This window comes from Mus musculus, chromosome 4, assembly GCF_000001635.26.
Source record: "Mus musculus strain C57BL/6J chromosome 4, GRCm38.p6 C57BL/6J".
In the NCBI taxonomy this organism is placed as follows: domain Eukaryota; kingdom Metazoa; phylum Chordata; class Mammalia; order Rodentia; family Muridae; genus Mus; species Mus musculus.
In genome coordinates this window covers 104,791,964-104,810,104 of record NC_000070.6, presented here as the reverse complement: position 1 = coordinate 104,810,104, position 18,141 = coordinate 104,791,964, and the positions used below count along the sequence as shown (strand labels likewise).

The 18,141-nt window shown below is 44.7% G+C and overlaps 1 protein-coding gene across 2 annotated transcripts in view; it reads right to left on the bottom strand.

Annotated features, from left to right (window-relative positions):
* Positions 1-5,556: 5,556 nt before the first annotated feature.
* Positions 5,557-18,141, bottom strand: part of C8b (complement component 8, beta polypeptide) — a 38,232-nt gene continuing 25,647 nt past the window's right edge. For both annotated transcript variants that reach the window (NM_133882.2, NM_001316671.1), the window contains 4 exons: positions 16,714-16,877; positions 9,617-9,770; positions 8,699-8,767; positions 5,557-6,096 (listed from right to left, as the gene is read on the bottom strand). In NM_133882.2, the coding sequence (NP_598643.1) occupies positions 5,945-6,096; positions 8,699-8,767; positions 9,617-9,770; positions 16,714-16,877 (539 nt within the window). In that variant the 3' untranslated portion in view covers positions 5,557-5,944. The remainder of the gene's footprint in view (positions 6,097-8,698; positions 8,768-9,616; positions 9,771-16,713; positions 16,878-18,141) is intronic.

Genomic DNA, 18,141 nt, shown 5'->3' with positions numbered 1-18,141 from the left:
GCTAGCTGTACCAGCAAGTCTAGTTCAGCATCTGTCACTCTGTGGAGTCCTGTTTATACCCTCTAAACATCACGGGTCCTCCACGTGCCTTGCCTCAGCACGTACATCCAGTCAGCCTGAGTCCGAGGAAGAGGCAAGAAACTGCAGTACACCACCAGAAGTTTTTTGTTTTTTGGGTTTTTTATTTGTTTGTTTGTTTTTTGATTCTGCTAAGCTTCTCTCTATGGACTCCTGACAAATGCAGTTCAACTATGCAGTGTAAGATGGACCAATACATATGTGTTGTTAGCAAAGAATCCTTCATCATGTGCCCTTTTATGTGCATATTTTAGTAGAACATCCTCTCTCCTGTGTCTGCTTCAGCAAAATGTTCCTTCTGGAGTCGGCCTTAGTCTTTCACACTTGTGTCCATTTAACTAAACATACTTTCATGTGTTTGCCCCAGCAAACCATGAAATCCAACCGACTTTCCAAAGAACCCCTACATTTCCACTTCAGCATGGTCTCAGGAAAGTCACTTGGTCTCTCTGAGGTTGTCCTGTCACCTGTCACAGACAGACAATAAATCTGCCTCTTGCAGGCACTGAGAGGATTAGGCCTGGATTAGGAATGTGAAGTTCTTTGTCACCGGTAATGGTCTCTGCAAATATTAGTTATTATGCTGTTACATTTCCCTTAATAATGCAGAGCTTGGGAGAGAAAAGGCCTCCATGTCCTTTATTAAGATATCCCTAGGAGCTGAGCAATTCTGTGTCCTTTTATTCTCATATGTTGTAGTGGGTTTTGCACTGAGATGTTTTTAAGGCAGTTCTAAATGAAAACCAACAGCATGGGTTTCTTACTGATATTTTGAGAATCCCTGACAATGATCCTGGCAGTGAATTATCTAAGTAAAGAGGGCCTACTGGACCCAGGGCTTCTAGGTCTAGGGATTCACAGGACATCTCCATTGCCCCAAACGACACGTGTGTCACACACTTCTTACAAGTGAGGGGAAAGAGGATCCTATCGTACAGAGCTTGCTCAAGGCCATAGAGCAGTCAGCCACTGAAGTCAACACTGGCTTCAGAGCATGTCTATGGAGTATTCTGCTACGAAGTCTCTCCTCAATGTCTCTAGCTCTGCCTAAGAGGTATGACACCATGCCTCTGTCTATGAACAGACACTTAAGCATTTGAATGCCTCAGGTAAGAATCCATCCAACACTACAGACAAGATATTCAAAGAGGAAACGTCTGCACTCACTGAGCAGAGTGTCCCAAAGACCATCCTGCTGCTGTTAGGTTGTATGTAGGCAGTTCAGCTACTAGGAAAACTGGAGGCTATAGAGATGGCTTAGTAAGTACTGTGAACTTGGACTACAAGCACCCATATAAAAGCTGGGTATGGCAGTATACATCTGTAATCCCGGCATGGGTCAGGAGGAGACAGAGACAGGAGGATTCTAGAGACTTGATGGTCAGCCAGTCTAGCCCAAACTGGAGTTCCAGATCAAATGACAGGGCCTATGGAAATTAAGAAGAAAAAAGAAAAAGAGTGATAGAGATTTGAAAACTGACAAACGCACGCCATGCATTGGTGTAGGCAAACACACATGCACATCACCAACAGCACCACAAATTGAAAAGTGAAAGAGTCGTCTGGAGTGGATTCTGATGGAGCACACATGTAATTCCAGGTGGTGGGGGGGGGGGGGAAGAGGAGGAATTCAAGGTCATCTTTGGTTGCACAGTAAGTTTAAATGTAGCCTGTGCTCCCTGTCTGCCTCATAGGGGGTGGGAGGGAGAAGAGGAGGAGGAGGAGGAGGAGGAGGAGGAGGAGGAGGAGGGAAACAAAATGAAATGAAACAAAAATAACCTAGGTCAGGGCTTACATCAGAAGGGGACACAAGTGGGACTTAATCTGCTATGGCAGAGGAAGCAGGGCCTAGAAGGTATCCACCACATGGATGGCAGAGGGACCACTGTCCTTCCAGGCTGTCTTTGGATATGAAAATTGAGTCAGAATATTGGAAGACAATTTAATCTCCTGCCCATCCCCAACCCCTCACACACCAATAGGGAGATTGGGCTTTATTACCTATGACCTTTGTCCTTATCAGGTTTTCAGACTTACCCATCACTGGGATGAACTCACCCCGTCAACCCTCCTAATACCACATCTTCTCTTCCTGGGCTTCACTTTTCTTTTACAATGCATGATGCTCCAGAACAGGGCAATCTTTCATTGATGCTTAACTGTCTGTCTTTGGGGTTTCCAGGCCTGAAGTATTGTCTTGCACCAGGTCACTAAGGCTATAAAGCTGTTCACCAGCATGGGGCAGTCCTTCTCTTGTCCCAGCTTGCTCCTTTTCACTAGTCCATTATTTTATGTGATATTTATTGACAACTCCCTAGTGCCAGACACTGTCTTCATTCTCTAAAAGAGTTTACTATGCCGAATGCTACCATGAGCAAATGATACAGCAATAGAGAAAAACATCTATTCTCCATGGGTCAGCTTTCTGTTACTGTAACCAAACAGCTGAGATTGTAAAGTTAAAGAAAAGAAAGGATTGTTTTGGTTCCCAGTCATGGTTGGTGATTCAAGGTTCTACAACCCATTTGAGGGCATGCCCCAGTGACCTAAAAACTCCCATCATGTTCTACCACATGAAGCTTTCCGATACCTTCCTATATTCCTAAGAGGAGGACTATGGCTTTGTTACAGGTCTTTGGAATCATTCTAACACAACACTGTAGCTTAACTTTACCCCACAGGAACAACTGTCTGAAGAAAGAGACAGTGACACATGGAGGATGAGTTGAGCAGGAGAAGTTCAGGCTGCTGTGTGTAAGATCCTACGGGGATGCAGGGACAGGGCGTTTCTCCATCAATGAAAGCACTTGGGTCCTCCAGGGTGCTGCTAAAGGCTTTCTGCACCAGCACACGCTCGCTCAAAAGATTTTCTTTTTTTTTTTTTTTTTTTTTTTTAAAGATTTATTTATTTATTATATGTAAGTACACTGTAGCTGTCTTCAGACACTCCAGAAGAGGGCGCCAGATCTTGTTAGGGATGGTTGTGAGCCACCATGTGGTTGCTGGGAATTGAACTCAGGACCTTCAGAAGAACAGTCGGGTGCTCTTATCTGTTGAGCCATCTCACCAGCCCTTTTTTTTTTTTTTTTTTTTTTTTTTTTTTAAAGAAGATTTTCTATAAATGCTTGAGAATCACAATATCACTGTTTCTCTGTGTAGCCCTGGTTGTCCTGGAGTTCCCTCTGTAGACCAGGAACTGGCCTGGAACTGAGATCTGCCTGCCTCTGCCTCCCAAGTGCTGGGATTAAAGGTGTGCATCACCACCACCCAGCTTCAGCGTCTTCTTTTTAAGACAGAGATGGCCCTTCTGCCTGTAGTCTGGCCTGCAGCAGCTCTGTCCTGGCCCTGCAGCCCCCCCTTGCTTGCTGCAGTTGGCCAGTTCTTGCTAAGGACCTTCCTCTGTCATCTACCTACGGCTTGCATAAATTCCATCCCATCAAACTCAGACAAAAATTAAATGGGATAATTCAGGTTAAAGACTTCATAAACTGCAAAACCCTCTAATTGGCAGCTATTATTAGTATTATCATTACTATTGTTAAAGTAATTATAACAGTTATTATCCCCACAGAAGTTATGCTATGAGCCCAAGGTCACTCTGGAAAGCCTCCTATCCTGGCATTCAGCATGCAGAGGAGATCATGATGTTTTAAGAATCCTTCTCTTGGACGTGATCATCCCTCCCACGCAGGTAACTTGGGACGTACTTGTACTCATAGTGCAGGGCCACTGCTAAATCACACAGCTTGGGCTCTACAAGAATCCTTCAGCTCAGCCCAGGTATACCGGGGTGAGCCACAGTTGCCAAGATTCCTAGAGTACAGTTTGCATTTATTTTGTTTAATTCTTACATTACGTTTCCACCTCCTCCTAAGCGCATTTGTTTGCAGAAAGAGCCACGTGGGGAAGTTCAGCCCACGAATAAGAATATAATTATTACACAGTTTAGCAGTGCCTGGGCGTCACCCGGGTACTCAGTGGTGCTTCACAATTCAATTGTCTCTCCTTCAAGACCACATTTAATAGGATAAACAATTTCTGCTAAACGCAATAAATGTGAACCTGGGCTGTCATCTCCATAATCAACTCAAATCTCCCATTAGAAGCGGTGGCTGTGATTGAGATTCCGAATTTAATTTGGCGGTGCTCGCCTCGATGTGCTACTGTCAGCTTCCTGGGAGCCTCCCGTCAGCCAAAGACAGAGTGGCTCTTCCCTGTCTCGGGGGAATCTTAAAAGAAGATAGATTATAACTCAAGAAAATTATACTGCCTCCGTATAATGAAAGAGATAAAACATTATTGCATTATCCTGTTGAAATAACAGCAGACAGCAAAGCAATAATATTAAACTAAACAAGGGTCCAGACCCGTCAGTTCGATTGCAGGGTACAGGGGATGCGGAAAGGCAGACAGAGCTGCTATGCTGCCTGCCACTGCCCCAGGCAGTGAATCCTCAGCTACTCCCAGTTTTCTATTGACTCTGCTGGAGAGAGCTGACCAGGCTTGGAGAGAAGCCTCAGTACCATGGATGTGTTGAGCTCTCAGGGCCCAGTACCAAATCCAGCTGCTACAGATGCAAAGCAGGTATCTTGCCTGAAAACAGTTGATTGCAAATGAGTCTGATGACCCAAAAATTACCCGTAACAAACTGCTTTTCCACATCTGATTTATTCCAGGAATAAACTCATTCAAGTTCCTCCATTAGGGAGATGTGCCCATGGGCAAACAAAACAATGGGAAAAAGGAATGTATAAAAACTACGGAGCTTTAACCACTCAGTAATTAAAAAAAACTAATAATAAAAAGATATTGATAGCCCTGATATCAGTAATCATTCTGCTGACCTCTTTTAGTTCTCATCCCCGCAAGTAGTATTTGCACTAAAGCTCAGTGAGCTAAGTGGAGTGTGCAGACAGTCAGTCTCTCAGAGGAGGGAATATGGGATGGCAGTACATACTGCCACACAGCCAAGAGCCCTCTGACCTGTTTCCCAGACACTATGATCTTCTCTTTCCATTGTAAATCTTTTCTACTGGAGTGATCAGTTTTCCTTGGCTCGCAGTCATGTTCTCTTATTGATCACCATTCAGGTCTGGTTCTTGATGACTGTTCCCATATGCTTTGCTTCCTCTGCTCAGCATCAAAGAAGCTAAGGGGACCCAAAGCCACTCTCCTGACTAGGCACAAGAACACACATCTATGCACACATGCGCACATACCTGCACACCAACCCCCTCACAGAAATACACACAGCTTTCTGCTGTGTTTTATTTCAAGAACAGTTCTCTGCTAACTACAGACTCATTCAGAAAAGGAGATGCCCCTCCCCTCCTAGATTCCAGAGCCTTGTTTGCAGCACAGTTCTGACATTTCCTAAATGGTATGACCTGGAACAAGTCACTATATGGCCCCAAGCCTGTATCCCATGTATTTGTCTTACAAGGTTGTCATGGGGATTGATTGGTGCCACACAGAGATCATTTCCTAGAGATTGGCTGTCTTTATTACTGAAGAAGACTCTGTGCTTACCAAGGGATGAACAACTTATCAATGTACTGTTTCATTATTCAACACCTACTATGTGTCTTTGTCACTACATGGTGACCAAGAGAGTTTTTGGCTCCAAGACCTTGTGGATGTAACAAAAGTGCAGAGTGTGCAAAGGGAGGTTCACCATGCAAGGACTTAGGGTTTTGCTCAATCCACTGTTTACTCAAATTATCATGCACTGATCAAACAAATCTTAAAAGGGCAGAGTGGCATTGCGTTTTGTTGTGACAGCCCTGGGTGGGAGCTGGAGTACTGGAAGCCTGGCTAAGTGTGTGAGGGTTGGAGTTCACTCGGGATCATCTGTGTGTGCCCTCCTTTAACAGTTGAGTGTTTCGGAAGCAGGACCCGAACAGGGGCTGCCTCCTTTGTGAGGGGCTGGATTGTTGCACTGCCTGTGTCTTGTTTTGTGTCCTCCAGAGCATGCAGACCAGTCAGACCAGCAACTCCACTTCCCATCTATGGGGATGTCTGTAAGAAAGAAGGAAAGTGAATGTGAACTGGTTCTTATACTCTCTTGTCCTAGAAGGTGGTATAGGATTGGGCAAAGAAGCCAACAGGCTTCTGGAATCTGAATCTCTGATATCTCCCATTAAACAAGGGTCTTTTTTCTCTTGTCATTGTTTTCTTCATTCTCTCCTTGCATAGAATATTTCCACATTCTACAATTATTCCTTGCCCAGGGTGCTCTTCCCTTTCCCATTAACATCATCAATCCAATTAGTCCTTTAGATCTCAGTAAACTTGTATTTCTTCACAGAAGCCTGGCGTCCTTACCTCTTCATCACATCCCTGTATTCTAAGCTCTCAGAGCACTTGTAGCAATTGTTGCATAGAAATTTTAAATGTGTTTATGGAATAATTTACATAGCATTAGTCTTGTTACACCACAACCTTTGTGATGACAAGGACCATACCTGATTTGCTCGTAATGAATCTCAACAACTAGGCCGGCAAACAGCAGGCCTCCTGCAAATAAGCAATGGCTGGCAGGAAGATGAATGGGTGGGTGGGTGGATGGATGGGTAGGTGAGTGGGCACATAGATGCATGTATGAGTGGTGAGAGGATGGATGGGTGGGTGGGTGGGTGAATGAATAAATGACTATGTGACTAGGTGGGTGGATAGATAGATGGATGGATGGGTAAACATGTTGGTGGATAGATGGTTTGGTAGATGGTGAATTGGTAGGTGGGTGGACAGAGGCATGGACAGATGGATGGAAGGGTAGATGAGTATGTAGGAGGGGGATGGGCAAATGAATGGCTTACAGATTAGACACATTAAGATACTGGATAGTTTCTCATGCATGAGAGCTATGTTATCTACTATGAGAGTGGTACATTTTAAATGAGGTGAATACCACTTCCACTCTATGCCTTGTTGCTTGTTGTCTATTAAGGATTGGCTTTGGTCATAGATGAGGCTGTGGAATAACTATTTCCCTGTGATAAATAGGTGCAAAATGAAAGAGCTAACGTGGACAGTTTCCAAGGTCTCTTCTAAACAGAAACACTGTGGGAACACTGTGGTCTTGTAATCCTACACTCTGAGCAGGTCACTCTCCAAGATCTGGATGAGGTGCAAGAGGAGATAACAAAGCCAACCATGATATAGAAGGACAAGCTTAAAGGCTGTGCAGTCAGCCATGTTTGCTAACCTGGACCTGGGTTTCTGCTTTCACTCTGAATGGTGACCCACTGATCTTTAGCTTCTTTATCTGTATAATGGGGCTATCACCAGTACTGTCTTCATGGGCTTGTTGTAAAGAGTAAATTATTTTCTATGTCTAAAATACAAATAATAAATACAAAACAAAGCAGTTAGTGCTTATTTTGCCCTTCCAGTTTATCAGCCATCATTTTAAATGATTTATATGCCTCATTATAAACTCAGGTGTGTGAGCAGTAAACAGGATCATGTCCATGTCACAGCCAAGAGAGGGCAAAGTCTTGTTCAACCTAGAGTTATTAAATGATAGTGATGAGCTCTGATTCGAGCTGAATTCAAGAACCCAGCCAAGGGGCCCAGTGCACAGTGAGGCGCATAGAGAATGCCCCAATGCTTTATCAGATGTGTTAGATCCATTTTAGGAGGCCACCAAAAAGTTATGGGAAGGAATAAAAATGAGAGAGGTATGTGAGTCTGACAATTCTTAGATGACAAAGTGGGCAAAGAATTTGAGAGTGCAAAGGAAAGTTTTATTAGCCTTTCTTTTGTTAGATGTCTGTCATCTATGTATGTATGTATGTATGTATGTATGTGTCTATCTATCTATCATCTATCACTGAGAAACAACCACACCTGAGTCATGGAGTTGCAGAAGTCAATGAGATATGGCATTACTTACAGAATGAGGGAGGAGAAACAACATGAAAAACATTATGTGTACCTATCTTCAAAATCTTGTGAGCATCTTCAACAGGAATTGACTAATACCACTCAGGGGATAGGGAGTGTTATAGGAATTTCTACATAGGGGACACACACACACACACACACACTGGATTTGGGCTAGATAATACAATGTGCCCTCCCCCAGTCTTGAGCGGGCTGAATCAGACCTTGTTTTTGCCACAGCTGGCCAGCCCACCTAGGGCGGAGTCTTCCCAACTAGGTAAAGTCTATTGTCTGCCACATCTTCAGCTTCCTGCAAGAAGCCACCACCTGCTGAGCAGCCTGAGCTTGTTCTCCTGATGTGATCCCAATAAGCCAGGAGATCCTGGCATAGCGGGGGATGGGTCCCCCCTTTTTAAGTTCAGACTCAAAAAGTAAACATTGAGCCTTGATCAGAGAACTTTGTCTTGGCTCATTATTTCTCTTGCTATCCTTCCCACCCATCCCCAGCTTTCCTTTCAGGAACCCAGTCACCTGGGCAAAGGACATAAGCTTCCCGCCACAATCTGAGATGGCTTGGGAATGTCACACTTGAGCAGTCCTACACCATGGTGCATTCCCAAGGGTAGAAGTGAGAAAAACCCAGGCGGGATCCCGAGCAGCCTTCAAGGCCATTTGTTCTTTTCAGACATTTTCCAGGGTGTGTTTAGCCAACCAACTCTGGTAGACTCATTACCTTTCCGATAGGTAACCTCACAGGCTGTGCCTTGGAAGCCACCGGGGCAGATGCACTCACAGCGGGATCCTGAGGAAAACAGGCAGAGAGCATGATCACACCCTGGGAAAGCAGGGACCCAAGAGCTCAACCTCAAGCACCTGTGTTTCCATCTGGTAGAATGGGAACAAAAACCGTGAGTGGGATGTTATCGAATGTGCGGGCAAGAGCTGCTCCTTTCCTGGGCAGGAAGGGTGTTCATTGCCATTATGAGAATTATATGGTACCAGTGAGAAAATTGCTCCATAGTTGATCTTTGACTCACACTTACATGCTTCCAGGATCAGGTGCTGCCTTGGCAGTCCCTGAGGCCAGCCATCTCTCACCACAAGTAATAATCTAGTCTCTGCTTAAGCTCCTTTAGGGAGGTCCCCACTATTTGAGTCTTGCCCCATCTACCTTTGTCAAGTTCTGAACCTTTGGAAGTACTTCTATATACCAGGAATCTGCCGCCTTGAAATATCTCTCATCTGATCATGAAGACTGTCTCCTCAGGACAGATTCTGTGAATGTCCTCATCTGACTCCATATTACCCCATGCCTCTATTCTACAAGCTGGTAGACACCAGCTGCTAAGTTCTAAATTTCTTGCAAAGCAAGAAACACTACGGTAATCTTAGACCCAAACTCTGGGCCGCTGAGCTGATCCTACTTCCCGTGAATTGACCATCATGCTCACAGCTCCAGGCTTCAGCTAAATGCTACTCCTGAGGACCCCTGAGGCTGGAGTCTAGGTACCCTGACAACCAGAGCAGAGTCCCCCAGCTGCCACCTTTCTGACTTCTTAGGAAGTAAAAGTGGGTAAAGAGTTGCCCTAGAGTCAGCATCCCTGCAGATGATGTCTTCCACAAAGAACCCCAGGGTTCTGAAAAGTGGTACCTTTCAGGACAGGGACTCCATTCCCTCTGCAAGGAGCACAGCGGCAGGAGCTGACCTCACTCTGGAATTCTTCTAGTGCCTTCTTTAAGTTCTGCTTCACTGTGCTGGAGTATGCAAAGTCTGTGGCTGTCACAAGCTCATACAGGGGCTCAGCCTGGGACAGAAGAGACAAAACACACATCACCTAGAGGCCAAAGCAAAGCTACAGGGGAAGGACAGTTGGAGAGGGCAGTGTACAGAGAATGCAGGAGGATACACCAGAACAGGGCACATGCTACATACAGCATGCAGCTAGATGCCCTCCTCTCTGCCTCCCCCACCTGGGAGATACAAGTTCACATGTTCAGGCTCAATTCAACTAACAAGGAATACCTACTATGTGCTAGATATGAATCTAAAATAACTGTAATATGAGAATCTATTCCTAGGGACTTCCAAAGCCGGAGGCAGACACTAGTGTAAACTAGTGGCTTACAGACACTCTGACTTGAGATCTCTCAACCGCAGGAAGGCAAGAAAGTGATTCCTCTTTAGTGGAAGTGTATTGTGAACTTCCCAGGCTAGAGACAGGTTCTGTCAAGAGCCCAGCCAGCTCCTCCGTCATGAGAAGCATAAATCTCCCAGGGTACCATGCCGCCAAGCGGTGTTCCACAGGTATGGCGGGTCAAATGCATTTCTGCCTTGATATTTTCAATTCACGATAGGTTTATCCAGCCCCAGCCCCACAGTGGGTCAAGGCACAAGGTTTCTGTACCACACGGTTTCACACAGAGTAACAATCAAACCAAACCAGCTGAGAGGAGCAGGTGCGGGGAGGGGCGGGAGGAGCGGGAGGGACAGGGAGGGCTGTGGTAGGAAGGGGCTCATCTGCCTTCATGTGGATCATCTGGAAGGTGATCATTTGGCCGCTCTTCGGCTTACTTTCGGATTGTTGTCCCTGCATCATCACCCTCCAGTTTTATGAGAGTCACTCACATGTTATGGAGAAGCTCACTCCAGGAAGCCTCACACCAAGGCTCACAGTCCCCTCCCTCAGAGGCCTCTGCACTATTCACTTGAAAATACTCTGCTTTCCAAATGTTCCTTTATAATCCTTAAACTTTTTCACACGAAGTCTCCATTTTCTTCTCTGATTTGATAGTAAGCTCGCAGGGGAGAGAAGCTTGGAGCTGCTCACTCTTGTCTTTGGGCACAGCCTCACGTTAAGAGTAAAGAGGATGGCTGGCTGAAGAGGGTCAGAGTGACATGGTGGGCATGGGAGACGCAGCAAGAGTTAGAAAAGTACAAGCGGAAACCGGAAACCGCAGGTGCTGGTCACTCTGCGCATGAGCATCAGTGGCTATACATATATGGGCGGGAAGAACCTGGGCCCGCCCACTGTTTTGCTGTGTTCTGTTCCTCTTAGGGATGCAGCTCCAGGGCCTGGTTCCTCTCCAGATTTTGTTTGTGATCCTTTCCTAATTCAACCCTGGAGAGTTTAGGGTCTGTCTAAATGCAGGCAATCATGCCTAATAGAAGCCTCCAGTGGGAAGAAAATTGCTTCCATTTCTTAATGCATCTGATGCTGACCTTCGCTCCAGTGGGCAAAGCAAGGCCCCTTGGAGGTCCCATTGTCTCACCGGTCTGTGGTCAATGAATTGATCCAGAGGCTGTTTTCAGAGAGACCAGCCTGCTGGTCCCACATGGGGGAGGGTAAAGGAGGGGAACTTGGTTTACGCCACTGACAAGGTTCTCAACAGTCAGCTTTTGGCTTTTGCTCTGAGCTCCTCGAAAGACCTACTTTAACCACCATGGCGTTTTCCTACCAAGACATAACGCTAGCTGGCAGCCAAATCTGAATAAACTCCCTACATAGAGTGCACCTCAGAAGGTGATGCGCTTCTGGCCTCACAACACGGTGATGACTGGTGCAATTGTCAGGTGAGGAAAAGCTCCAGGTGGTCACGTGATTCATTAAAGCACAAACAAACTCCGAGATGAAAATCCTGGTACTATCAGGTGTGGAGTCGAAAGCCTGTTTCCCCTCCTAGTTTAGGATGGTTACTAATACAAGAGTCTCGGGAGTTCCCATCTCTAGCCTCACCCCTGTGTTCTCCAGAGTTTGTAGGCTATGATGGTTTTCTTAGGTGAAGCAGCTATCCCGTGGCTTCAGGGCAGCCTATACATTTGTGTTAATTTGGCTGTACCCAGTATGTGCTCATTGTCTGTTTTCCTGTCTTCCTTCTCCTGCCTCCCTTCCTCTTCTTTCCCTTCATTTTTTTCTACCTCTCTCTTCTGCACCTCTCTCTTAGATACTCTATCTTGAATATGATGGTCACTGGGTCTTCTTTAACACACTTGCCCTTGGGAAATTTTTTTTCTTATCACAGTATTTTGAGGGGATGCTGGAGAATATCTATTATGCTCCAGGCAAATCTCTGCAGTGCAGCCTGTTGTTCTTAACTGTGTCAAATAACTGTCACCAGAGCTAGCCACCACAAGGAGATGACGTACATGCTGCATCACACCTCTCTCCACCCCCCATTTCTTCACAGCAGTTTGAGAACTGGGTGGTTCTCCATCTTCTCCTGGGACAGTTGAAAAAGCTAGGGCACAGAAAGGTTAAGTAAACTGACGAAGGTGTCACCTCCACCAAGGGTGGGCTGTGACTGTTAATATTGTGCTTTGCTGCCCGATAATTCGTTTATATATTTTCAGACTTATGGACAGCCAGATTATCATTGGTGTATAAATGTAATTTTATATCTCACCTCTTCACTTAACACAATGTGAGGTTCTCCCTGTGTGACTCAGCCTGTGGTAATAGAACAACTTTCCACAGCTTGAGGATACAAGGACAGACTGGTTATGGATGTAGCTGCTCTTCTTTTAAGCCTCGGGTTGATACGTTTGCCCTTGTAAGCTTTGTTGCCACAAGTATCCAACCTAGCCATACATATTTATTTACAAAAAAAAGTTTAAAACCAGATCAATAGCTATCAACATTTTTCATAGTATGGAGATACTGGATTTAAAATATCTCCCTAGATGAGAGCCAAATTACATTGCCATCTTCCCTCACAAAAAGCCCCTCTCAGCACTCACAATGCTTTGAGTATTACAGATTTTAAATCATTTTGTCAAGTTGATAGGTGAAAATAACACTGTTATGATGTTGTTTTTATTGGTAAACAGGTTAAAAGTTTGGAAATTTATTAGTCAACTGACAGGTGTCCGTTTCCTTAGAGACTGTATCTTTCTTATGAATTGTGTCATTTTCCACATGAAAAGGGACTGATTTGTGGCAAATCACCATCATATCATCATCATCATCAGTGAACTATCTACCTATCTGCTTTGTTGACATCTACCTACTGACTAACATAACATTTGTCTTTCTGGTGTGTGTGTGTGTGTGTGTGTGTGTGTGTGTGTGTTCATGTTGGTGCACATGGAGACCAGAGCTCGACCTTAGCTGATGTTTCACAGCCATGTGCCTTGTGTTGTTTTGAGGCAGTCTCTCAGTGAGCTGGCACTCACTGATAAGTCTAAGCTGGTTGGCCAGTGAGCCCCAGTTGTCTTCCTGGCTCTGCCTTCTCAGCACTAGGATTACAAATGCAGCCCACTACACATAGCTTTTTAAAAATAAGGGTTCTAGGAATTTGAATTCTGGTCTTCATGATTGTACAGTGAGAAATTTACCACTGGGCCATCTTCTAAGTCCATAGCTGACAGGGTTTTACTAAAATAGTGCTAACACTAACGTCACACAAAGCTTCTTTTGCTTGGAGTAATTCAAGACTTACTTAAACTCTCCTTTTGGACATAGCATCTCAAAGGCAGGCTTACATGTGATAGGGCAGCAGATACTCCAAAGCTGGCCACACATAGTAGGGCTGCAGCTCTTCAGAGGACCATGTGGTAGAACTGTAGCTTCTCAAAATCAGGCTTGCACAGGATAGGGATACATTTCCTTAGAGGGAAGTTTGCAGATAGTAGGGCCACAGGTCCCCCCAAGGAAGGTTTTCATATGGTAGGGCTACAGTCTTCAGGAGATTTGTGCACAGTAGGGCTATAGGTCCTCAGGCTTTCTGTGTGACTTTTTCTGATTCCTGACAGGTGAACAGGAGCATGGAGGGAAGTGACTGAATTCTTCTGGCAATCTTCAGAGCCATTATCAGCTGTTATCTGAATGTTGGAATGACCACAGTGGGCAGAGCTCTCTTCCCAATACTTCTTGGACATGTGTAATTGGGAAATTGACTCATATTGAACTAAGATGCTAAGATCTGGTTGTTTCTCTGCAGCATCACCTTGGCAATTCTGACTTTCTTGTGAGCACCATTCATAATTTTCTCTTTCTACCCTAGGCAATTCAATGTCTTCTTCATCAGCTTCAGTCCACTTGTACTATCTAGCTACCTTGACCCATGCAAAAATGTATGCAGATGATAGAGCAGTGATTAGGGTTACTATTTAAATACAGGACATCCAGTTACATCCAAAAGTCAGATAAGGGGCAATTAAAGAGTCAGTTCGTTCTATGCTATACACAGGAGATGCTTGGAACCAAGAGAATTTATCCCTTCCTTATCTGAATTTCAAAGCTGAATGCTCTGTAGTTTCATCTGCTAAATCTGACAACAACCCTTTTTGTTTTGTCTCAAAATGCCTCGGGAGTTCACCCACTGAGGAACATTTCACCAGGCCACAAGCTTTTTCCTTTAAAGACCTAAGGTCAATGGTACACTACACACTGGAATGACTTCTGCCTTTGATTTCCACTCCTGGGGGATACATTTGTTCCTAAAAGGAAGACATGTCAGCAGGGATGTGTTGCAACATTGTTTTGTCTTGTTTTCAGTATTTCTGCTTAGGTTTCAACACCACGTTCATCCCACGTTGTAGGCACAGAGCAGATTCTGTACTACATGCCTGATGAATGTATGGACACACTTAATCTCATCCCTGGCTTGGGAAGGAGTCTTCAAGTCTTAGATGTCTACTTTTGTACCCAATCTATCACATTTCTTTGCGGTTGGTGTTTGACTCTCTTTGTCTTTTGTTTCCATATTATAAGAGGATTTTTTTATAATACCTTCCACCTCACTGACTCGATTTTCTGCAGTGTCAATTCTGTTCTTTATGGTTTCCAATGTGGGTTTTAATTCTGCCATTGAGCTCTCCGTTCCCCACATCCTGCTACGTTCCTTTCATCTGATTAGTGTCTAAACAGCTCAGCTTCTATTTTTATTTCATAAATTCCTCATTTTCTTGAATTTTATTGTTGTCACAAAGCAAATGCATTCTCAGACTTACTTCCATTTTTCTATTTTATAGACATGTGCTCATTTTCTGCAGCTTGAACATAATTCCCATCTTTTGTGTTAAAACAAATCTCTTTATTTATCCATTGTCATCTCTAACTCTCCCTTTAACAAGGTGCCATCTCTTCCTGACTGCACTTACCTGGAAATGACACAAGCTGGTTCTTGCTTGCATACCTTGCATCTACAGAAATCTCATCTCAGCTCTTCTCAAAGGACACATTAGTATACTCAGGCAGTGGCACAGAAATTGTTTATCCACTGGGCTTTCCTCTCCTGAAAATCAGCCATCACTCCAGCGTCCTAGAAAGCTGCCTCTGTAGAGAGGCCTTATTCTGAGATAATGTGAAGCAGCCGGCAGTTTCTGAGAGCAGAGCCAGTCCATGAGGCAGAGGGATGGATGAACATGTGTTTTCAGTGCAAGTGACAGATGTGCAGAGGTGCAGAGAGATCTTCTGCCCTTCTGCCTCTCTCCTGCTTTGCTCCTCCAAATACTCTCCTCTATCATGCTCCACTTGACATCACTGGTTTGACCTCCTGTGACAATCCCTAGCCCAGACATAGGCACATTTTTCCTCACTGGGTAACCAAACCATTCTTCCCAGGTCTCAGGTTTAACAGCTATCAGGTAGGATGCCATAGTGCAGAGCTACAATTCAGATGCCTATTTTCCTCTCAAGTACCTGTTATCTCTCACACCTGGCTGTGATGCCATCTGGTGTCACCATGGTATCAATCAAGCTTGGATTTCTCTGGAGCTGCCTGCAACCCATGGCTGGCTGTATCTCTATTGTGATTGTTGGTGTCTGTGCTCTGTGTGTCACTAGAGATTAAGTACAGAGGCAAGAATTGAATGGCAGCCTTCTTGTTCTGTAAAGCTATGCAGCTGATGCACAAATATAGATCCTGTTGAAAAAATCGTCAGGGTTGGAACTGCAGAGTCTCTCAGCAAGGTCCAGTCTCCCATTTCCCCTCCTTGACTGCAAAGAGAACTCTCAGGGGGTAGATATCTGTCCATCAATGACAGTCTAGACAGCAGCAAGAAGAGAGTGGTGTAAGGCACGCTATGGGTACCGTGCAGACGTCCCCACAGGCAAGGACCTACCATGGCTGATGTGTGTGACAGTCCTGTTTTAACAAGCATCTGTTTAGTTTATTTACAGCTGCAGGATTCTTGTGTGGGTGGCAGGTGGTTAGAATCATTATTTTTCTACTCACCAAGCCCACAGGAGGAGGAAAGCGGCTAGATTCTCTTGTCTAGACCTAACATCTTGAACAGTCACAGATGGGCATGACCTTCCTGACTTGTCACAAAAGAAGTTGAGCACATTAAACTTGCATACCACTGAAAGCATCACTCTAGATAACGTTCCTGATGCCCCAGCAGAGTGTTGTGAACTCAGCAGGTGCTCCAAACAACATTAGTTATCATCATCACATTTTGCACTATCCTAAGAGCTGGGCATGCATGCTACTGACTAACTGCCCTCCCTAGGTGCCTCTTTCATCTAGGCATGTCTTTGTTTTCCTCTGGTATCTTCTTAAAGCATGGTAGGTGGTCCCCTTAGTAGCTTGGGGACCAACCAAGGAACTTGGGATCTTTAGGTAGCATGGGTTGCTGTATTCTAACCTATTCACCTCATGTCTGTTTTCTATTGTAATGCAAGTAACTCAAGCATGGGGCCTGTGCTTTGATGAGCTCCATGCTCCATACTCCATACCCAGCTCATTGCAGATTCTCTGAATCCATGCTCTACACAGAGGTGGAGTGGGTATAATGACTGCACATACCTTGATCTTAATGATTGCTGGGTTGTACTTCACAGCATCGCCCCATGCCTCCATCAGTTCAGGGGTTGGTAGCTCCTTGTATGCCAAGGCAGTGATATCCTCACTTGTCCCTCCTCTCACAAGAACTACCAAGTCTTCTACCATGGTGCTCCTCTTATTTCTTTCTGGAATGGGCAGAAAGAGCGGCATGGAACCAAAGGGTCTATTTTTATGCCTTGGAATTTACTGCAGCTAAACAAACCATTGAGATACTTCGATTTGTAGATTTGTAGTGAACCTTTCTGGGAGACAAGGGAGAACAAGACATGTTCCTGACCATAGGGAAGTGATAGGGTCCGGGGCGCCTGGAAACGTAACCCAATTATGCATAGCACAAATGAGGAGAACAAGGAAGGAAGATCCATGATGAACATATTCAAATGCTTGTTATTGGATTAGTATGCAGGAAATACAGATAGAGAGATAGACAGACAAAGAGAATTGTACATAGATGATAGCTATATAGAAAGACATAAATAAATAAATAAATACATAAGTAAATAGACCTACGGGTGGTAAATAGATGACAGATAATAGATTAGTAAATAGCTGGCACACGGGGGCGGGGGGAGGCATTGTCATGAGTGGGGCTTCGTGGGTTCTGGCAGTGTCCTGTTCAGGAATCTGTTAGGGATTAAGCTACAAACTATCTTAAAAGAACACCCATGTTTTATATATCCAGCTCTACCAGTATGAACAATAATCAAGAAGATAAACAACCTCGAGTGTAAGTGCCTGCTCTAAGCTGGCAGCTAATTCCTGTGTTTGTGATTTCCTAGATGCTGTTCCCAGTGTGTGATACTTCATGTGGCAGGAACTGGGAGGGAGCAGAAGAGCTGGGGACAGAGCACTGCCATTGGGCCTCATTCCTATTTGACATGTACTAGACTCCCATCTCCCCAAACTCCATACAGGCCTTTGCCCCTGTCTCAACTTTGCGTCTGACTCAACACTAAGACGGACTTTAATCCCCAACTCAAGCATATCTTTGTCTGCCATTGTGGCCTCCGTCATGTGGCTGGTGGTGTGCCACAATTCCTAATCTCTTTGGCATGCCTTATCTCAGATAAGGCTCAGTCTCTGAGATCTTGCCTGGCCCCCACCATTCTATATCCAGCCAGTCCAACTCTCAGCCCCAAGAGCAAAGTGATATTATTTGCAAGCTCACCAAACTCTGTGCTAAGGTTTCAGCCTAAATATTGGCCCTCTGCCTTCTATCTACTCTACGTGGTCATTGTGAAGATGAGAATTCAACCTCATTCATTTTTTATGTATTTATTATACTAGTAGAAAGTAGGTGGATATTATTGGATAGATTATTATGTTCATTGAAATCCATTGAAACAACCCACACTTAAAGAAAGCCTGGGACCAATGAGGCTGAGGAGA